Here is a 22,465-nt window from a genome sequence, read left to right on the forward strand (position 1 = left end):
TTTGACTAGAAATGTGTTTTAATCGGAGACGGCTGTCCATAATAGAAGTTTTAGGAAGTCAGGTGGGGTAGTATAAAGAGCAAGCGTCTTTGCAGTCGGTTTACCTTTGACCTTCAGGTTAGCTGAACATTTGGCGTTAGCAGCGGTGTATGCCACCTCACCGGTCATGGCAACTTTGCAGTTGTACAAGATCAGCGTGTGCTTGCTGCCCTCCTCAATGATGTCAACATCCTGTTAAATTATATTAGGAATCTCAGTCATGTGTCTATGCTGCGATAAATATACAGATATTATACAGTTAGTAGAAGTCAGTGCTCACAGAGGAAGGACTGAGGACTTCTCCATTCAGTTTCCACTGGCCGTGAACGTCATCCTCAGAGATCTCCACCTCGAAACGAGCCGTCTCTCCGTCAAACAGCTCCACGCCATAAATTGGCCGAACAACCTTGATGTCACGTGCTGGTGGGTTTGAAAATTTAGGAAAGAAAAGATTTTGAAAAGCCCAGATAAATCAAAGAACAATTGTGTGTTAATTTTATGTGTTACATTAATGAGGGAAAGTGCTCCTGAAAATGACCACTGCAAGACCTCCTCCAACCTAAACGTCCATACAGGTTGCTTGTTTGAAAACCTCACATTTTTACATTTTTCACTATTCTTCAGACTTTTTCTCCTGGGACATTTTCTTGCGGCTTTTCTCAACACGTTCTCTTAAATTACAGCAATCAAACAATCAGTAAAGCTTATTTTGTAGGTTAAAAGTTCTGCGGATTTCACTAGAACAATTATTTACCTTCAATGTTGATGCTGGCTGAGGTCTTGTCTGTTCCACAATCACATACATATTTCCCTTTATCGCTCTGCTCCACTTTCTTCAGGATCAGAGACCTGCGTGTGCCCTCAGACTTCATGACAACCATCTTGGAGGCGATGATCTCCTTCTCGTTGCGATACCAAATGACAGGGACATCTTTGCTCAGCTCGCAGTCCAGACTCACCTCGTCTTTCTCTGTGGCAGTGTAGTCCTGCAGCTTCACTACAAAGATGGCGTCACCCTCTGGAACAGATCCAGGACCAAGAGTTAGACGTACAGTTTACTTTGAGTCTTGTGTTGTCAGTTTACAGTGCATGGGCAGAGCAGTTTCTCCAAGAAGCCTGAACACAGGAATAACTAATAACTGTAATTTCAGCAGATATTAATTTCTCTCTCTTTGTTTTTGAAGGGCATAGATAAATGAAAACAAAACACATTTATGTATTCATGTTTGCAATAATGTCACTGCCCAGCATCTGCTGTCTGATACATCGTGCTGTGCTAAAATGACAGGGGGAAGAAGGAAAGTGTGTTGTTACCTATAACAGTCAGTTTTGCCATCGAGTAAATTCCTTTGGCCTCTGCCTTAATCTGGCAGGTGTCATCTAGAGACAACGACCTCATTTCTAGAAAGTGTCTCTTTCCCTCCACATGTGTGAGTATCGTTCGGCTCACATGGAGTTTGACTTCGTTTCGGTACCAAACCACCGGCACGTTCTCATGAGTCAGCTCGAGCTCAAAGCGTGCTGTTTTACCTTCTTTGACTGTTTGGTCCTGGAGCTGCTGGACAAATTTGAGCCTCATGCCTGCAATACATCAGGTCAGTGCACACAAACAGGACGGTTTGTTGCAATCGTCCCTTTTAAAGCCACAAACATCAAATGACAACATAGAGGAAACATGAGCAACATGGAGCGTGGGGTTTCTGACTTCCACTTACCTTCCACCAGCAGCTGAGCAGTTGATTTTTGGCCCAACACTTCAATGGTGTACTGAGCCTCATCGTCAAACTCACAGCTGTTTATGATCAGCATGTGTTTCTTTCCATCATCAATTATTTCATATTTAGGGCTTGGGGTGATAATCTCCGCCCCCCTGAACCACATGACCTTTGGCACATCCTTGGTGATGGTGCATTCAAATTTAGCCTGTTTCTTTTCAGGCACAGAAACATCCTTCAGCAGGTCAACAAAGCCCATTTCGATCTCTGGGAGATGCGAATATTTCGGCAGTTATTCACGAAGACACAAAGCCATCACTTCTTTTACCGTACCTGTTCTATTGTACCTCCGTTTTCCAAGACAAACAAATGCAGAAGCTTGCAACAGACAACAGAAAACAAAGGAAGCTTTATTTGTGACAGATCTGTACCTTTGACGGTGAGCATGGCGCTGGTTACAGCATTTAGAGCCTGGTAGGACACTTCACCCGCCTGATCCAGCTGAACATTTTTCAGCGTGAGGAAACGTTTCCTGCCCTCAGTTTTAATATCACAGGTCTGAAAAACAAGATTAGAAGCATACACGAGCTGAGATTGAAGCTCAGTAGTAGTGTTTTTTAAGTAAAACACCTTAATTAGACATTTCAACAGTGCGATTGTGTAGGAGGTAAATTCATGTTTTTCTGAGCTGCCTTCACAGCAAGATAAGATCACTTTACTCCTTGAAAAATCTTACCGGAGATCTGGTCAACACCTGGCCTCTCAGTTTCCATTCACCGGCTACATCATCCTCAGATATTTCAGTGTCAAACTTGGCTTCTTCCTTCTCAACCACCTCCACGCTGGAGAGAGGCTTCAGGATCTCAGCCTCACGTTCTGAAATTAAAGACGTATATATCAGCTGTTTGGACACAATCCTCATGATTTTCTAATGTGGATTTGTAAATGTTACACCAACCTCCAAGTGTCAGTTTTGCCGTATATCTGCGATCCTCAACCTCAATGGTGTAGTCTGATACATCATCAGGCTGGCAGTTGTTAATGGTCAGCGTCATGTCCTTTCCATCTTTGTTAATCTCGACCTTGTCAGAAGGAGTGAGCTCGTTGTCTCCTTTGAACCATTTCCAGTTGGGAGTGTCCTTGAAGAGCTCACATTTGAACGTGGCCTTGGCCTTTGGTTTTACATGCTGATCTCTCAGAGGCTTCACCAGCCAGTCCTTGATGATTTCTGAGGACAGAGAGTTCAAATTATTTAAAACAGTGTCAACTGTTGCCTTTAAGTCTTTACACTGGTTGCCTGTCAATTTTTGTCAGTTTTGGTGAGGCAGCTGTAACAGCCAGCCTGAGGATCTGAGAGGAACTTAAAAGTGCTGATATCTTTAAACTGTTGATTGAAGACAATATCAGAGAGGCCATATATGTCCACCGGTGACTGGTTTATGGCAACCTATCCCAAATTTCAAATTTCCCCAAGAAATGACTAACTAAAAGGTGATTCAGTCTGAATAATGGAGTATCATTGAACTGGGCTTTCAGTCCAAATCTCAGGTGAGTCTGAAGCTTGTGAACTGACTTAGTTCACCTACATACTGCTGACAGCTTACCAATCACTTTAACATTGGTAGTAGTCTTCACGTCTTCCTGTCCGTCCACCTCACAGGTGTAGTCACCAGCATCTTCATCAGTGGCATTTTGAATGGTCACGGCGTGCTGCATACCGATAATATTAATGGCCACTTTTCCAGCCTGTTTCTTAAGGACTGCGCCATTGCGCTTCCAGATCACATCTCTCTCTTTGCTCAGCTCACAGGTCAGGTACATAGGCTGACCCTTCATACAGGTCGTCTCTGGTTCCAGTTCTTTCACCCATTTCACAGGCAGCTCTGCACAGAGAGATTAAGTTCTTTAGAGAACAGTACTTTCAATACAATAAAGCGTTGGTGTCATTTTCTTCCATACCATACCTGAGTTTGTGTACTTTTTGATACCTACAAAAAGCTTGTTTTTTTCAGTTAAAACAATAAGTCAAACTTCTCAAATACATGGTTGTTGTTAATGCTGTGATAATATTTATGTTGGATAAAGAACCTTGAACCTTACCTTCAACAATGAGCTTAGCGGTGCATGTTACTTCCTTGCCAGCGTTCTTGGCCACACAGGTATATTCACCAGTGTCGGACAGCTGGACATCAATAATGTGCAACTTTCGATCTTTGCCATCAGCAGTGAACTTGTGCTTGGGGCCCTCACGAAGGTTGCTGCCATCTTTCATCCATGAAGTGATGGCAGTGGAGGGTGAGACCTCACACTCAAACACAGCAGACGAGCCAATAGACTCGGCTTCCTGCAACACAATGTCCTGAAGCTTCTTGATGAACTTCAGGGGGACAGCTTTGAGCTTGAATCCTCCGAATGGTTCCTCTGGAGGTGACGGGCCTTTTCCACCAGGTCTCAGGCCCCGGCCCCTGCCACCATCACCAGGTGATGGGGTTTGTCTTGCTGCAACATCAGATACAAAAACTCATCAAGTTAGTTTCAGATATGATGACAAGTGAAGAATCAGGTGTTGGACAATGATATTGTTAACAGCTTGTACCTACCGTGATTTTGACATCAGTCAGTCAACAAAAGCTTACAATTAATAAGAATTGAATAAGAATCTATTTTTATCAGGAGTTTTTAATGGTAGAGGAGGACAGAATATAAGATTCTGTTTAGATAAGAGTCATGCAAAGCCACTCTCTATGAGCTTCTAGCAGGTTTCTTTGAAGAATCCCAAAACTCAAAAAGACAAGATGACATAAACAACAAACCACACATACACCACACACAGAAAGAAGCAATGTACAGCAAGTAAAGTGACTGTGAGGGTAAAAAAAAAGTCATTAAAATACCTTTGTGTTCATGGCAACACATTTCAAAGGTCATATGATGTGTACTCATATTGGCTGTTGTCAGTACACATCTCATTATTGATTATAGCTGAGTATCAGTTTAATTTTTTTGATACTATTAACTGAGTTTGAGTAATGATACAAACAATACATTTTTGTATGAAATTGGAAAATTTGGAATTAAAGAACAAGCCAACAAAAGTACAAAGATTTTGACACCAAAAAGCTACAAGTTTGTCAACACGCCCTGTTGATCATCACATATCTTCTGGGCTAAGCTTAGAGGCTCAACACAAAAAAATGATTTTGTTGGAAAGGACGGGACAAGACAACAATGTACACTTAACAACAGTTGTGAATGAAGCGAGTGAAATTGCCTCAAACACCATCTAGCACCAAAACTGGTTAGCACACATGAGCTCTAGTGTCAGTATATTCTCACCCCCAAATCCTCTGCCTCTGCCTTTTGGTGGCTCCTCTGACGGTTTCCCCTCTGAACAAGAAAAAATAAGATGAGTTTTCCCTGTAAGAGCTTGCTGACGTGAATATTTCAGCAGAAACCAAGAGAAGGATTTAAACAGTACTCACAGCAAACATAATAAATAAAAGACATATTCATGTCCACAATACATGAGAACACTGAGGGGATGTCACACAGCACACAATGAAGAGGATAAAGATGGAATGAAGCCTTTATCAAATGGATGAATAATGGGACAACATGATCAAAGGGACATAAATGAGAGGAAGACAATATGGTTAGAGTGAATGACATGAACACAGGTCAAGACAAACATTGATTGGGAAGACACATTTGATGGAAGACACATTTGATGGAAGACATTATATGATGGAAGACATTATATGATGGACCACTGGTGAACACATTGGACAGATAGTGGATGGACAGATGGACAGAGAGATGAATACATGAGCTGAAGCTGATGAGCGAATGGATCATGTGATTAAATATGGAGGTGATGAGGATTAGATGAGTCATCTCAGATGGGATGAGGGGAATCCAGAGTCGTCATTTGGGAAAGTTTGTCGGCCTTCATCTCACCTCGTTTAGCACCAGGCATGCCTGGAGTCTCCAATGCCCCATCAACCAGTTCACCTTCCCAGTCCTCTGGAGGAACCAGCTCCCAGCCCCAGGCCTCCTCTTCTTCCTCTCCCTCCATTTCTTCTGCCTCCTCTTCAAACACCTCTTCCTCTGGCTGGGTGGGCACTTTCTTCATCTGCACTGCTCCAGGAGAAACCTCCTTCACCAGGGGGATCCTCCTTTTACCAGGCTTTTCTGGCTCTGAAACCTCCTCTGGTGTTGGCTTCTTGGGGACCTTTTTGAGTGTCACAGCTTCAATGGAGTCTTTTGGTGAAACACTTTTGGGACTCACTTTCACTTTTTCAGCACTTAGCTTCTTCTCAACTGGAACTTGTTCCAGTTCTTTAGGCTTTGGCTCAGCTTTTGGTGATGGTGTCTTTTTAAGCTCAACCTTCTTGAGCTGCTCAATAGGTTTAAGGGCCTTTTCTTCCTCTATCTTGTCTTTACCAACTCTGGGTGACGGGGTCTTTTTGAGTTCAATGCCTTTTTTTAAGGTTTCTGTTTGTTTTTGTAGGGGCTCTTTCTCAGCTTCTTTCTTCTGGATTGCTTCCTTCTTTCCTGGTGGACTGGGCTTCTTGGGTGGAATGGCTGGTTCTTCTTTCTCTTGAGGTTTCTCATCGTCTTTTTTGGGTGTTGCAGTCTTTTCAACTTTCCTAAGATGCTCTTCTTTCGGCTCTTTAGGAGTTTCATCCCTCGGAGTTCGACTGGGTATTTTTGTGTCCACCAGCTTGTTTTTCTCCTCTTCAGGTATTTTTTCTGGCTTTTCTTCGGGCTTGTCATCTTTGGCGAAAGGCTTCAACACAACCTGCTCTTTCTCTTTATCTGGTGTGGAGATAACTTTAGGTTTTCCACGAAGCTTGTCAGCAGATGCAGGTTCCTCATCCTTAGAAACTCGATCAATCTTTTTCTTCTGTGGGATCTCTGTCTGGTCTTTGATGACATCTGGAATTACCTCTGGACTTGTCAGGGGAATGTCATCTTCTTTTTTGTGTTTTATAGCAGCACTGGGTTGATCTCTCTGTGGCATCTCACCTCTCTTGAATGGAGTGCGCTCAATATCTGTCTTGGCTTCACCTTCTTTCTGATCTTTTGGGGGTTCAGCTTCCTCAGGTTTTTTAGGTTTTTCAAAAGGTTTTAATGTCACTACTTCTTGATCGTCATCTTTCTTTGGCAATTTCTTTATTTTCTTTTTCGTTAAATCTGGCTCAGGTTCTTCATCTTTAGGTGCTTTAGGGGTTCTTATCCATCTTGATTTCTCATCTTCTGCCTTTAGCTTTTCAGGTTCCTCCATTAATCCGAGTTCAGATGCCTCTTCAGATGCAGTGAACACTCGTTCAGTTCTTCCAAGTGTTATTACCTCTCGATCCTCTCTGTCCCGGAGCTTCTGAACAGATAGTTCAGTATCGTAATGCCTTGTAACCTCAACTTTCTGAGTTATGACTTCCTTCTCAGGCTCTTTGGGCTTAGTTGGCACCTTTTTTAATTTAACCTTTTGGGTTTCTTCTTCTGGTTTCCCTGATTTTTCAAATGGTTTTAGTTTAATTGAGTCTTTCTGCTCATCTGCCTTTGGCAGTTTAGTTATTTTCTTCTTCTCCACACTTGGTGCCTCGGGTTCCTCCTCTTTCTGTGGTTTTGGAGTTCTTGTCCAACCCTCTTTCTCTGTCTTCTGTACAGCTGCAACTCTTTCAGCTTCCTCAAAGTGGCCTAATTGAATTGTCTCCTCCTCTGCAGTGAAGACTTGTTCAGTTCTTCCAAGTGTTATTATCTCTCGATCTTCTCTGTCGTGAAGTCCATGAACTATTAGTTCTGGATTGTGAAGCTTTGTTACTTCAGCTTTATGAGTTACAACTTGTTTTTCAGGCTCTGGAGGTTTCACTGGAACTCTCTTCAGCTTAATGACCTCTGGTTCTGGTTCCTCCTCTTTGGGTATTCTGGTGAATTTACCTCTCATCTTAGGTGATTCAGGTGTTTTTGCCTCCTGAACAGGAATCTTACCCTTTTGCTTAAGAGGTGGCACTGTGGTTGAGGCAGTAAATACACTTTTTTATAACATTCACATACAGACATACAGGATACTCAACATTTCATCTGTAACAACACAGGACTCACACACACCTGTAAACATGTTTATGAGACAATAACTAACATAGCACTATGTAACAAGATTTATTTCTTTTTTTAAGGTAAAAAACAAATATTTGGTATACCTTTAGTTGGTCCAGGTGCTGAGACCGGTTCCATGTCTGCAAGAATTTTAGATCAATGTAAGTATACAGCAATGCTACAAAAGTGGCTAAATCAAAGACAAAGACGGTTAATTTACTTTTTAAGATGGACAGATAACTTGCAATAACAAAGTGCGGCATGCATTTTTTATTTTTACTCTCTGAATAATTTGCACTGAGACTGACCTCTGGCTTTATCAGATGTTCAGATAGTGTACAAAGTTACAGTAAAGTGTGTCCAATAAGAAGCATCTACAAGGTTATGTATAAGGTTATTTAGCCCCATTTAACAGATACTGTTAATGTGCTACAGTGTATGCACATATCAGAACAACAGGTTAAGACAGAATTAGACAGCAAAGGGCATTTCATAAAACCAAAGCTCGTGTTGCTTTGTATGAAGAGTGAAGCCGTTGCATAAACAGGAAGACAAACGTAAGAGAGAACAACATGAATGTACATTACAGAAGAGATGTTACCTTCAGGTGGATAGATTTCCTCCGATACAGGGGGAGAGGGTTCAGCCGTTACGGCCGGTGGAGAGGGTTTCTTCTCCACTGGTGCAACTTGAGCTAAAAGAATGCCAACTTGATTAAATCACTGGCAAAGATCTGGCAAACAAGAAACAACTGACAGGTACGCAAACAAAACAGACAAAATTAAAGACTGTTGTGAAGCCCCAACAGATTTCTCAGAGGCAGGACAAACAAGGAGTTAAAGAGCATGGATGACAAACTAGAAGAAACTACCTGGAGGAGGAGCGACTTTTTCTGCTGGAGGCTTTGGTGTTGGTGGAGATGGTTTCTTTTCCTCTGGAGGAGGCACTTAGGAGTACAAAATACCAAAAGTCATGACCAAGAAGACCAGAGATATGAAACTAACGCATTAAGACAGACAGAGGACAGATTAAAGATGTTAAGAGTGAAGAAAAGTACACATGGATAAAACAGACAAATGTGAAACAGACAGAAATAAATCTGTAACAAAAACAGAATCAAACACAGTGGAGGAAGACTATTTTCAAAAAACATCATAACACCAATACAGAACAGTGTTTTTGAGTACCACCAAACAAAGTGAAAAAACTACCTGCAGGAGGAGCGACTTTGGCTGCAGGAGTAGCAGGAGCTGAAGGCTTTGGTACGGGTGCAGTTGGTTTCTTCTCTACTGGAGGAGACACTTTAAAATACAAGATGCCAAGATCACGACCAAGACAACAACATGGTCAGTCAAGAAATAGACAGTTGCACTGAAACAATGCAACTCTGGGACACAATAGCCACCAAGTGAAAAGGCAAATGAGGCAAAAAAAAAGAAAACAGTAAACAGACAGACATCCAGTTTACAACAACATACAAAACCAGGTAAAGAAAATACCTGCAGGGGGAGCAACTTTCTCTGCAGGAGCAGCAGCAGGAGGAGGTGCAGGTTTTACTGCTGGTGCAGATGGCTTCTTCTCCTCTGGGGGAGGTACTTTGGAAATACAAGATGCCAAGGTCATGACCAAGAAGACAATAAGTTTGGTCTAAACATGGTGAGTAACATGGAAAGTTCAAAACATGAAAATCTGAAGACAAGTGGGCCAATAAGGACGATACAAACAAACAAAAGGAAAAACAACATGACTGACTTGATAAGCCAGCAACGACAAGAAACATATGGACTGAACAGACTACCTGCAGGAGGAGCAACTTTTTGTGCAGGAGCAGGTGGAGGAGGAGGAGCAGGAGGTGAAGGCTTTGGTGTAGGTACAGATGGTTTCTTCTCCTCTGGAGGGGACACTTTGGGAATACAAGATGCCAAGATCACGACCAAGATAACAACATGGTCAATCAAGACTCATTAATGACAAAAGATTATTTAGACATGAATTACCCCAAACAGCACAAACAAGTAGAAGAAGAGACAGGAATGAAGATTAAAAGAATTTCAGCTGATGAAAGAACCACAAAAACTCCACAGTGAAAGATGTTAATAGACAAAAAAAGGTGCTGTAGAGCAACAACATAAAAGACATGATTCAAAGACAATAAACAGACACGGCTTACTGTAACAACGTGAAGATTACTGTACAATATTTTGGTGTTATTGAAGATGATATTGAATGATGTGTGAGTATAGTAAATGTGAGATGTTAAATCTCTTTAAAGAGGGGTTGATCTTATGGCGATCACGAGCCTGTGCGGCTCAAGAATACCTTTCTGAAGAGTTTGTTGTTCAACCTCCCGTGTTCCCGTCTTTGCTTTCTTGTCATCGAGTCTTGTTGGTGGTGGTTTAGTTGCAGTGGTTCTTGCATCCTCAGAGGAATCAACTTCAGGGGTGATTTCTTTTTGTTTATAAGAACCATGTTTCTTGTGTGGAAGAGTTTCTTGCTCAGGGGGAAGAGGTTTTTTCTGTGGTGGAACTTGAGATTTTTTAGTGGGAGCAACCCTGTCTTTAAGGCTAGGTTTCTTGGATAGTGTGACTTCTTCAGGGGGAATGTCCTCTTTAGGAGCGATGACTGCTTTGGGAAGTGTGGGAGAGGTCTTCTTTAATTCAATTTCCTCTGGTACTGAAGTTTCTTCCTCAAGACAGACTGTTTTCTCAGGTGAAGGAATCCTAGCAGGAACTTGAGGTGACACTTTCAGACTTGCTGGGATAGATCTCGTTGCCTGGACAAGTTCTTCTTCAAAAGACAGTTCTTCTGGCACAGGAGCTGATTTCTCTAGAGGTACAGTGTCTTCAAGATATATTTTTCCTGCAGCTATGGGAGTTTTTGTGATTTCTTCCCTTGGAGACTTCATCTTTTTAGGTGGTACTGATTCTTTCTTAGGAGGAATGGCTGTCATGGGATGAGAAAGAGTGGTTTTAGGAAGAATTCTTGGTAAGTCATGTTGGGGTGGAGGCAAAACAGTTTCTCTACCAGGTGGAGATATGGCTCTCTCAGATGGAACTTCTTCCACGTCAACAGAGTCAGCTTGCTTCAAAAGAGTGACATCCTTAGGTACTCTAGACTTCTTTGGTACAGTGACTATTTTAGATGCAGTAGAGATTTTAGGTTTAACAAGATCCTCCTCCGTTGGAAAGACAGCTTCTTCTTCAATTTCTTCATGACGTACTGATACAAGTGATTCAGTAGCCTCTCTCTGCTCTATATAAGGTGCTTCCTTGAGTTTCCTTTCTTGAGGAGTTTTCCTGTGAGACTCTTTCTTGGATGTGATTCCAGTGTCAGGAGAAACTTCTTTCTTTGAAGGATGAATCATTTCAGTTGGAGGTGTGATGTCTGTCTTTGACTGGGGAGGGGCAGCTTTCTTCAGAGGTACAGAGAGAGACCTCAAAGACATTTCTTCTCTCTGGTCCACAATTTCTTCCTCAAGATCAAAGTCTTCTTGATCACAAGGTTCAGTGTCCTCCTGCTTTTCAGCCTCATATTCTGTGTATACTGTCTCAATGTCCTCTGGTGGCTCAGTATCTTCAACCTGCTGATCTTCACTGTACCATGTCGAAACTTCCTGCTCTTCCTTTTCAAGAACCACTTGTTGTTTTATCTCCCTTTTCAAAGAGATTTCTTCTCTCAGAATTGACTCCCTGAGCTTCACTTCCCTTTCAAATGTCCTGACTTCCTTTTGCTTGTGTCCAACTTCTGCTGAAAGAGAAACATTTTCTCCGTGATCCGTCTTTAGAGAGGACTCCTTCCTGTCTTCAACCACCACTGTTTGATTAAGATCAGTCTTCAGGGGAACTGGGAAAATTTGTAAGATATCACCCAAGATTGAAGATTTGCACCATGGAGCGGTGGCCAAGAGGAAAACAACACAAAATAAAAACCATCAAGACACAAAAAAACAGATTTCAGTGTGGTATATATTCTTCTGTGTATCCTCATTTTACAGCTAAACTGTATGTATTATGAATCTCTACCTCTCTGCTGTGGAGTTAAACTACAAGAAACTGAAAAGATATTTGTGCTGCCTTTCTCTAAGTATCTAAAAAATATTTGTAAGATTAAGCATACCTTTGATGGATACCACTGCCTCCTGCTTTGGTCTAGCTAGTACTGTTGTTTCCTGTGGTTTTTTCCTCTGTTTTACTGTTTTGACAATTCATATAACAGTCAACACACACAACAGCACAGACATCAGGACAAACACTAGAATTAGCTAAATGCATCTCAGAATAAAAGATATAAATGTGAGTTAAAAGAGAAAGATGAGTAAGGCTTGTTAAGTTAATAAGATTATTTACGGACATATCTACCTTGTTGCTGAGGCTTTTTAGCCTGTGGAATTTGTTTTGGTGCTTCCAGATCTTGTGGTGGTGGTGTTGCTTTGCGGTGCAGCACTGGTTCCTCTGTTACTAATTTTGAAATCTCAGGCCTTTTCTCTGGTCCTGCTAGTGGTTCTGTAACCATTTTGTGTGGCTCTGGAAGCCTTCCTTGGTTCTTCTGGAACCTTCTTTGGTGCCTCTGGAACTTTCTTAGGAACTTCAGGAACCCTCTTTGTTTCTTCTACAACCCTTTTTGGTTCTTCTGGAACCTTCTTTGGTGTTTCTGGAACTTTCGTTGGAGCTTCAGGAACCCTCTTTGTTTCTTCTACAACCCTTTTTGGTTCTTCTGGAACCTTCTTTGGTGCCTCTGGAACTTTCTTAAGGACTTCAGGAACCCTCTTTGTTTCTTCTACAACCCTTTTTGGTTCTTCTGGAATCTTCTTTGGTGCCTCTGGAACCTTCTTTGGTTCTTCTGGAACCTTCTTTGGTGCCTCTGGAACTTTCTTAAGAACTTCAGGAACCCTCTTTGTTTCTTCTACAACCCTTTTTGGTTCTTCTGGAACCTTCTTTGGTGCCTCTGGAACTTTCTTAAGAACTTCAGGAACCCTCTTTGTTTCTTCTACAACCCTTTTTGGTTCTTCTGGAACCTTCTTTGGTGCCTCTGGAACCTTCTTTGGTTCTTCTGGAACCTTCTTTGGTGCCTCTGGAACTTTCTTAAGAACTTCAGGAACCCTCTTTGTTTCTTCTACAACCTTTTTGGTTCTTCTGGAACCTTCTTTGTGCTCTGAACCTTTTTGGTTCTTCTGGAACCTTCTTTGGTGCCTCTGGAACTTTCTTAAGAACTTCAGGAACCCTCTTTGTTTCTTCTACAACCCTTTTTGGTTCCTCTGGAACCTTCTTTGGTGCCTCTGGAACTTCTTAGGTACTTCAGGAACCCTCTTTGGTTCCTCTACAACCCTTCTTTGGTTCTTCTGGAACCTTCTTTGGTGTCTCTGGAGCTTTCTTTGGCACCTCAGCAAATCTCTTTGTTTCTTCCAGAATCTTCTTTGGTTCTTCTGGTTTTGTTTCAGGGATATACCTTGGTACTTCTGGCTCTGGCTTACCAGCCAGCAGTTGTGATTTTCTTGTAGGTTCAGGTGTCTTTGGTTCTGAGACAGCTTAGAAGAACATTTATTTATAAGATGATGATCTTGTTAAGCATATTTTGAAAGAAAAACTCATAAGTGAAAGTCACACTCTAACGAGTGCTTAGCTTGCTCAAAGATATTCATGGAAGATATCTCAGAAAGATTATTACTTTCCATGTGATACTTAAAAGCAGTTCAAAGTGCAAAAACTTAACAAATATAACATAAGAAACAACACAAACATAAAACACACCAGCACAACAAAGCAACTGTTAAGAGGGTCTCTGCAGTACCTTTAGTTGGAACAGCTTCAGCCTTGGGTGGAGTAACCTTTGGTGCAGGTGGTTGAACTACAGGTTCCTCTGGTTTGGGTACATCTTGCACTTAAGAGAACATTATGTATTGTTTAACCTACAGGTAATGACCAAGGCTAACATGGAATCAAAGATTACACTCTTAACGAGTGACTTCAGAGTTTGAGAGAAGACATGAGAAGAAATGAAGCAGAACAACTGCAAATTCAAAAATCAACTATCAATACCTTTAGCTGGAAGACGTTCTGCTGTTGGGGGAGTAACCTTGGGTGCAGGTGGCTGAACTACAGGTTCTTCTGGCTTTGGTGGTTCTGGTACTTTAAAGAACATATATATTTATGTTCAGTAACCTTGGTAGCCGTTAAGACTTTAACATTACAGTCCACTCTAACGAGTGCTTTGACTAAAAAGAACTACAAAAAGACAGAATCACAGAACATAAAACACACAACATAGATTGATTTATATCACAGCAAGCTCATCACATGACAACACATATCAAAGAATTAAAAGATAGAGAAAAACAATGTTTCCCATACCTTTTGCTATAATATCTTCAGTCTTTGGTGGCGTAATCTTGCCAACAACTGGCTGAACTATGGCTTCCTCTGGTTTGGCTACAGCTGGCACTTTGGAGAACATTAAAAGTTTTCCATTTTCACTCTACATTTGTCATAAGGTTATTGAAGGAACACGGTGTGAGTTTCACTATCACTACTCTAAAGCTATGACATTCATTTCAAGAGTTAGTGTGTAGAGGGTTTTATATAAAAATCATTTTCCAAAGACCCAAAAACTGTGTGGTCAACTCCAAACACATTTGACAATGTTATTTTAAAAGATCAAGATCAAGAGGTTAGCAGTGACAAACATCTTAACATTCAAGATCTACACAAATGTGTTAAAAAAAAAAGTTACACATGTAGTTACACATGTAGATCACAGCAACATGAAACATAACAACAAGAAAGAAACATTGTGTAAGACAATGTCTTTCCAGTTGAAGAGCAGTAAAGCAAAGCATTTACTACGTTACCTCTTGGTTTGGGAGCTTCTGGTGCCTTCTTGACAGGTTCAACCTTCAGTGCTTCGGGTTCAGGCTTAATTTTGGCCACTTTGGGCTCAGGTGCCGCCGGTATCTGGGGCGACACTTTAGGCTCAGGAGGAACCATTTTTGGCTCTGCTGTTGTTGGCTTGGGTTGATAAGGTTCAGGGGTGACCTTTCTGGGAACCATCTCTGGTTTAGGTTCTGGTTTGGTGTATACTGAAGGTTCTTCAAGGTTAACAGAGAAATATTACTGTGAGTCAACACATGTGAGTCACACATGACTGTAAGAGTTTACGGAGTAAAAGAAGTAAAGACAACACACAAAACACAGAATATGTATAGAACAGACGGACTAACAGATAACAACTGAAAGACATAAAGCCAAGAACACAATGCTCTTTTCGCATTGTAAGAACGCTGAGAACAGCTAAGAAAAGAAACATTTTAGATGACATTAAGTTGTACAGACAGCACTGAAGAGAAACTTTGTTGAAGGTGAAGTTCATCTTGAGATTTTTCTTTTTTTTTTAATTTACAATCATCCTAAGTGTAAAATGTTCAAATTTCATGCTAAAATTTGTGAATTTGTGAATGTTGAAAATAATAAAGACATGAAAAAGAAATAAATACACAGTGTACTGTATATTTTGCTGTTATAAGTATAAAACCTGGGTAAAAAAAAAAATTCAAGACTTAAAAGTATGAGATTCTTCTAGAATTTGCAGCTATGAACATAATTATGAAATACGTGTAAAAATTAAAGGATGACTGCATTTCTTCTGCCTTACATCTAATTCAGAATGAAAGATGATAATGAAATATAAATATTGTAAATCAACAGTTATGAATAAACTTGGGTTGATGCTATTTTTCATATGAAATTATGTTTTTGTCATTTTTGATGTAATTTGAAAATGTTTTAATCGTTTTTGTTTTATATTTAGAAAGAAGAATTTGAGCCAATAAAGACTCTGTGACATCAAAAACAAACAGAGTTTTTGACAAAATACTCCGTCATAAACATTACCTTCAGGAGCTTGAGGTTCCTCCCTCCGAGGTGGAGCAGCAACAGTTACCTCGGGCTGTGGCTTCTTCACTTCAGGTACTTTAAAACATTATCAGTGATGTCAGTTCTCTGACCACAGTAAATGCTAACATCAAGATTTATTATCATCAAGAGAGACAGAAATAAACAAAGAAAAGAACAAACATTGTGACTGAACAAGAAAGATCTGGATAATTGAACGACTCCAACACAAAACACCAGGTACATAAATGAGAAGGAATTAGTTTTTAAAATAAGAGGAGGTATTTGTAGATACCTTTGGCTGGAGCTGGAGGTGGAGCTGCAGGCTCAGAGGGTTTCTCCTCTGGTCTCCTGTAAACCTCAGGAACTTAAAAAATCAAGAAAGTTCACATTAGAATTATGATGGCCAAACTCTACTCTATAGTCTACTGTTTGCCATCTACTGAACAGAAAGCTCTGGTGAGGATTAATAAGAGCGTAAGAGAGGTAAGTCAAGAACAGGAAACACAAACATTAATAAGATGGATAAAACATGAAAGTAGAAGACAGACAAGACCAAAAGATGATTGACAAGTGGAAAAACATTCAATTACAACTTTAGGGAAAGTGTAAGCTTTGTGAAGCTTCTACGAGCAGCAGTTTGCGTTTGAAGCATTTTACATATAAAAACCAAGTGGATGAACAAACATGGTAGCTATGGCAGGCTGGCAGTTCTGATCAGCGGCTTTGTTACGCTACAGCCACAAGCTTTGTTGAACAGCCATGAGCCTGTTTGCCTTTTATATAAAGCGATTATACCTTCAGGGATTTCCTCTATCACCTCGAACTGAGTCCTCTCAACAATTTCTTCAACAGGTTTTTTCTCTTCTGGTAAAGGAGAAAAGTGAACTTAGAAAAGCACCTAACTCTGACATGTTAGGACTGTCGCAGGTCTCGCATTATCCCAAGTTAAGGATGAAGTAAAGGTGGTTTATTGCAAATAAACAACCAATGGAAACACAATGAAGACACAGTGATAAATGACAGTGGTACAAAGACAACACATATAAAAGACAAAAAACTTATAAAGACGATGCTTAAAGACACAGACGAACAGTTTGATGATAGTTTTTATACTGATGAGGGGAGTTATTTTATAAAACAGAATAATGTTGATACCTGTGATGGAGGCGTACCGAACAGAAACCGTCTCTTCTTGAACTGTCAGACTTTCAAAAGCTACAGTAAAACCATTACAGGATAATCAGCTGTTAGAGAGATCTGTCTTCAAATATTCAATAATAATAATAATAATCATAACCATCATAGTTTAGATTTGTACAGATGAGGATTATGGGAAACCGTTAAATTCTGGGATTAATGTCAAGATTTTGAGAGAAAAAATATAATCCTGAGTCCCTAAAGTCAGAGTTTAGACTTGAATCTCAAGATTTCATTACAATAGGTTTTTAATCTAAGAATTCTGACTTTGAAATTCTGATTTTAAGGAACTGATTTTTCATTTGGGAACTCCAGGATTAAGTTCTTAACACATTTTATTTAAATGAAATAATAAGAATTATGGCATTTAAATCAGGGTTAAAAAACTAGTCTCAAAATGTTATGTTTTCTGCTCTCAAAATTGTAAATGAAAAAAGTAATTACCTCATTAAAGTAAAAAATTTCAGATTCAAATTCTAATCAACATTCCAATTATGAGATTAAGATCAAGACTCATACTCAATCAATCTCAAACTTTAATTTAAAACATTTTGTGTTTCTGTGACTTACATTACAAAATTTGAGATTAATCTCAGATTTTCTTCTCCACATGGGTCCTCTTCTGTACATTTGTTTGAAATGTATTTGCAGAAAGTGATTAAAACTGTTAATGAAGTTAAATTATTGAGATATTATTACACACTTCATATGTTGAGAAGAAGTTTGCGTTATTAGGAGGGATGATCGTTGAATTAAAATGAAATGAAAACCACACAATTATTTAGGATGAGACTTCAAGAAGGTTGATGAAGATGATGATGATGGTAAAATTTTAGGATGGATGGAAATGGTTGAATATTACTGTTGATGGCTGAAATGCAGAAACTCAATGAAATTAAGTGACAACAGTTAGTGCTAATTTTAGGATTTGAGATTAACATAACATTTGTACCTTTCACTTCTGTTCTCTCTTCGTAGTGATAAAATTCAGAAGAATCTTTTGGCAGAAAAAGAGATTTATAAATGACACAAGCCAAATCGGAGATTAAGTTCAGTTTGATTGGAAGAAACTGTCCCAGACTCACCTCTGTGAACAACCATAGAAGCTGTCTCTGGTGCTTGAACTGATGTGTCTGGGACGTCTAAAGGTTTGGCCACAAATACAACTTTAATTAATACTGAAATGAATGGATTTGTTTTTAAAATGGAAAATGTGTGTTGTGACACCAAAACTTAACATTTCTTCCATTTCAAAATAAAACTATGATAAATTGTAGACATGTTTAGTTTTACTGTCATTAAAGTACAAGTGTTCGCCTTTTAAAATACTCACCCTGAGGAACCTTTCCTAACCCAATTTCTGTGAAAGGACAAGGTACAAGGTGTTATTATAACCGCTATAAGTGGCACTAACGTATTACTAACTTTATCTGTCTGATAAAACTCACAGACCTTTGCCTGAGAGGTAAAGCTCAGCTGTGCTTCGAGCTTCTCCCATCGGCTCCAGACGAGCGATCACAGAGTAAACGCCTGACAGAACGGAAACATCATTACTGCTCTTTACATTACATTATGGTGTCTGGGTAAAGTTATTTTTTAAGACTTTTTGTCCAAAAATCTACTGTAGAATTACATGATAATTAAACCATGATAAAGACCAGACTTTTCATTTAAGGCTGCACAACTGAAGAAGAAAATAAAATGGATGTTTTCTTTATTTTGTTTCTAAAGCACCATTGGCTGCCTGATGTTTGATGTGTTTTGTACAATGTGCAGTATTTTACTTTTAGATCCTTTACACGAGGGGTAGGCAAGTCAGTTTGGCCTCAGGACTGAGGACTAAGCCATTAGATGGTGGCCAGAATACAACCAAAGACTAAAATAAGAAATGGATTGATTTAAAAAGTGGGATTTGTTTTGTTACTGCTTTTATTTTGTAGGCAAAACCACTAAAGAGGAAATGATTCGATGGGTAACTGTTGCTGCCAGTGACTGTGTATAAAGATGATGGAGATCTATTTCAGCCTGAGGCGTGATTCTGGATGTTTACGTCTGTCATTCACTCTGAAGATGGATAAAAGTATAATAAGCATTCTTAAGGTGGGGACAGAGTCTCTGTCAGGACATTATAGCTCTATGTGGGGCTGTCAGTCTATCATCAAGTTTGGCAGCCCACAGGCTAAAAAGGGCCTGTTACTGTGTTTTTACCCCGAATATATGATTTAGCTTTGGACTAATTTTTCAGTTACGTAGATAATATATATTTATTTAATTTTCAGTATTGTGCAGCCCAGGAAGTTTAATATCTCAAATTTAACATAACAAAGCTGACTTGGTTTAATTCTCTATCCATTGTTAACTGTCAGTTAAAAAGAGTAAAATGCAATTTAATCTTTTTAACAAACCTTCATCCTCTGCAGTTACATTGCGGATGGTCATGAAGTGACGTCGCCCCTCAGTCCTGAAGTTATATTTTGGGCTCTCTCTGAGCTCCCATGAGTCTTTGTACCATGTAACGGTGGCGTTGTCGAACGACAACTCACACTCGAAGGTGGCAGAGTGGCGTTCATTGACCTCGATGCTTCTGATGCATTTAGTGAACTGAATTTGGTCGGCTAAAACCAGATAATCACAGTTTGTAAAATTGATTATTTTATTGATTTGATGTTGTTTTCTATGTTTTAAGACCATTCAGAGTGTTTATAGTCTCGACTAAAATTAAGAAACACAAAACAAGAACAGAAATCCACAAAACACAAAAATAAAAGAGGTCAGTTTGAATTTTGTTAGTCTGAAGTCATACTGCTTACCTGTTTTGTAACCAGCTCCTGATAATAAAATAAAGGAGTATGACATGAGGACACATTGAAGACACACAGACAGGTGTCCAGCGGACAGGAAGTCCAAACGTTTAGACTCTTACCTGTGACAGTGAGTTTGGCGTTGGAGATGTGAGGACCACACACCACGCGGTAGTTGCCCTGATCTTTGACCTGGCAGTTCTTGATCTTCAGATAATGGCGGTCGCCCACGCTGCTGATGTCATACTTGTCACTGTTGTCCAGTTTCTGGGTGCCCTTGTACCAGGTCAGAGTGATCTCTGGGTAGTTGATCCTGATGCGGCACTCGAAGGTGGCGCTCTGGTTCTCAGTTGTCGACTGGTCAGAGATGTCCTCCATGACAGAGACAGGCTGGGGATTCAAAACCAGTTTGAATTATTTCATCAATGCCTGAGACCCTTTGATGGGCCCATTTTTTATCCTTTATCTAAAAGTGTTGATGCGACAGTCTGGTAACAAATCTCTCACTGCACATTTTGGTACCTCTGCGGCGACCTTTCCCTCCAGCTGCTGGATGAGTCGGGCCATGTCCTCCTCTTCAACACGACCACCACGCTCCAGCTCCTGCAGCAGGAAAATTGACTATTAAAGCAGCTAAATCAGGAATCTTCGTCTGGAAAGATCACTTTAGTTGTCCCCTCCATGAACTCCAGGAACCTTAACAACCTTGTAGTTCCATGTTCTCCATGGGCTCATCAATTTCTTTAATGTGAATTAAATTTAAGTCACATATTTTATAGTTACATATAATTACTATAAACTACCAAAACACTACAAATGTACTATGATCAGGATCAGTTATATGTCCTTTAATTTTCTTTTTCTTACCACTCTTCCAGTCTCCATCTCCTTCTCCCTCTTCAGGAACTCAATGGCCTGCAGGATGGCACGGTAGTCGTGGATTCCATGTTCCCGCAGGATCCCCTCATATTCTTTGGGGTCGTGGCCTCTCAGCAACTCCACAATATCGATCTCTTCCTCTTTCTTGGGGCTCTTCTGCTTCGAGGGAGTCCTGGCACAAAAACAGGACAAACAGGACAAAATTTAGTGACTAGAATCAGTCCATCTCTGCCAGATGCCCACTTTTCTGTTTCCCTGTAATCCATTCTACTACTTCATGACAGAAACACAGATTTCAGTACAATCAATGTATCTTGGTGCCAAAGCTCTTACTTCTTCAGCCTTGTCCTTAAGTCTCCGATTCCTTCCACTTCCTCCTTTTTGGTGACCTCCATCTCAGCACTGCACTCGATCTCTCCGTGCTTGTTGGTGGCCACGCATCTGTAGTGACCAGAGTCAGACTTGGTCACCTCCCTGATCTCTAGTTTGGCATCTTGGCCCTTCTGCTCAACGGAGATACGACCACCAGGGGTGATCTGTCTCCATTTGCCCTTCATCCACTTCACGCTTGGGATTGGGTCACCTCCGATCTTTGCAATGAAGGTTGCAGTGCCCTCTGCAAAAAAATTAAAGCAAACATGTAGGATTTACTTTTTTCAGTATATGTAATTTTGCAGCGAACCACTGTTTCATATAACACATGAACCATAGTTCAGTCTACTTACTCTCTGTGACAGAAACATTTTTGGGTTCCTCAATGAAGAACAGGTTGTCGAGCCTTTTGACCGGAGCAGCTGCAGCTGGGGCAGGAGCCTCGGTGGGGGTGACCTTGGCTCCTTTCTCTGAAAAGAAATCTTGGAGGTAAGTGTTGTGCCTCAAACCTGCCCAATAAAGTGACCAATAACTGACCTGAGGTGATTACAATACTGAAAAATGATATCCACCAAGTCTATTAGATCATTTTACATAAGTAAAAAGTCTCTTTTGTATGTTGTTGTTTGTAACAGATAAAAGGCTGAACAAAGCTTTTATCACAGTCATGATAAAGATATTTTCAAGCCTTAAACCTAAAGCAATAAACCTAAACCTCTGTCATATCAATCAGTGCATGTCAAACTCAGTGCCCTGACAATCTCAAAAACAACTGGAGGGAGAAAAGTGCAGATTCAATGGAATATTGCCAATGTTTTTGTTGGGAAAAACACTTGAATTGTAAGCATGCTAGCCAAAATCATTTCTACCTGCCTAGGAGACAGACAAGCTGGTCAGCAAAATGTAAGAAATGTGTTCATCTCACAAAACTGATACAACAAACTGATGTTGTTACCTCTCACAGTAACCCTGGACTTGCAGAAGTCACTGCCCGTAGCATTACTGGCCTTGCAGAGGTAATCCCCTGCGTCAGTCTTTGAGACTGGGCTGATTTCCAGACTGGCATTACCACCAACAAACGTGATTCTGGTGTTTCCACTGGATTTCAGCTCCCTCCTGTCTTTCATCCACTGGATGGTCAGTGGAGGAGAGCCGGTGACGTGGCATTTGAGGCTCAGCTTCTCCCCCTCGCTCACTGTCACTGGCTCCAGAGGGACGTCAAATTTCGGAGCCTGGCCTGTTTCTGAAGGAGTGGTAGGAAAGAAGCAGGATAGCTATAGACACTTGCCTTTCGAACAGTAACATGATGGACAGGACACAAAAATTTATCAGAAACTTTTAAAGGGAATATGAACCACAAAAAGTAATAGATTCTTTCTGTTCTGCTTCCAGTTCGCTTGAAAATGTTTAGAGCTGTTGATCTCTTGTCTGGCTCTGAACCAGTTGGAAAAACGTTGGAAAAAAAAAAAAAACAACT

General features: G+C 40.4%; 1 protein-coding gene across 1 annotated transcript in view; it reads right to left on the reverse strand.

Annotated features, from left to right (window-relative positions):
• LOC108874498 (titin-like) overlaps window positions 1-22,465 on the reverse strand; it is a 169,092-nt gene that overhangs the window by 91,259 nt on the left and 55,368 nt on the right. The window contains 38 exon segments of the mRNA XM_051068894.1: window positions 105-231; window positions 320-459; window positions 794-1,057; window positions 1,354-1,620; window positions 1,755-2,021; window positions 2,186-2,312; window positions 2,491-2,630; window positions 2,713-2,982; window positions 3,359-3,637; window positions 3,855-4,253; window positions 5,091-5,141; window positions 5,712-7,766; window positions 7,958-7,993; window positions 8,455-8,547; window positions 8,725-8,799; window positions 9,065-9,154; window positions 9,353-9,448; window positions 9,652-9,756; window positions 13,641-13,730; window positions 13,889-13,978; window positions 14,201-14,290; window positions 14,698-14,934; window positions 15,737-15,814; window positions 16,032-16,103; window positions 16,535-16,603; window positions 16,895-16,954; window positions 17,889-17,933; window positions 18,022-18,078; window positions 18,270-18,296; window positions 18,389-18,466; window positions 19,342-19,551; window positions 19,747-19,764; window positions 19,860-20,127; window positions 20,260-20,340; window positions 20,605-20,788; window positions 20,950-21,232; window positions 21,342-21,458; window positions 21,944-22,231. Coding sequence (XP_050924851.1) covers window positions 105-231; window positions 320-459; window positions 794-1,057; window positions 1,354-1,620; window positions 1,755-2,021; window positions 2,186-2,312; window positions 2,491-2,630; window positions 2,713-2,982; window positions 3,359-3,637; window positions 3,855-4,253; window positions 5,091-5,141; window positions 5,712-7,766; window positions 7,958-7,993; window positions 8,455-8,547; window positions 8,725-8,799; window positions 9,065-9,154; window positions 9,353-9,448; window positions 9,652-9,756; window positions 13,641-13,730; window positions 13,889-13,978; window positions 14,201-14,290; window positions 14,698-14,934; window positions 15,737-15,814; window positions 16,032-16,103; window positions 16,535-16,603; window positions 16,895-16,954; window positions 17,889-17,933; window positions 18,022-18,078; window positions 18,270-18,296; window positions 18,389-18,466; window positions 19,342-19,551; window positions 19,747-19,764; window positions 19,860-20,127; window positions 20,260-20,340; window positions 20,605-20,788; window positions 20,950-21,232; window positions 21,342-21,458; window positions 21,944-22,231 — 7,323 coding nt within the window.

This window comes from Lates calcarifer, unplaced genomic scaffold (genome assembly GCF_001640805.2).
Source record: "Lates calcarifer isolate ASB-BC8 unplaced genomic scaffold, TLL_Latcal_v3 _unitig_5444_quiver_468, whole genome shotgun sequence".
Taxonomy (NCBI): domain Eukaryota; kingdom Metazoa; phylum Chordata; class Actinopteri; family Centropomidae; genus Lates; species Lates calcarifer.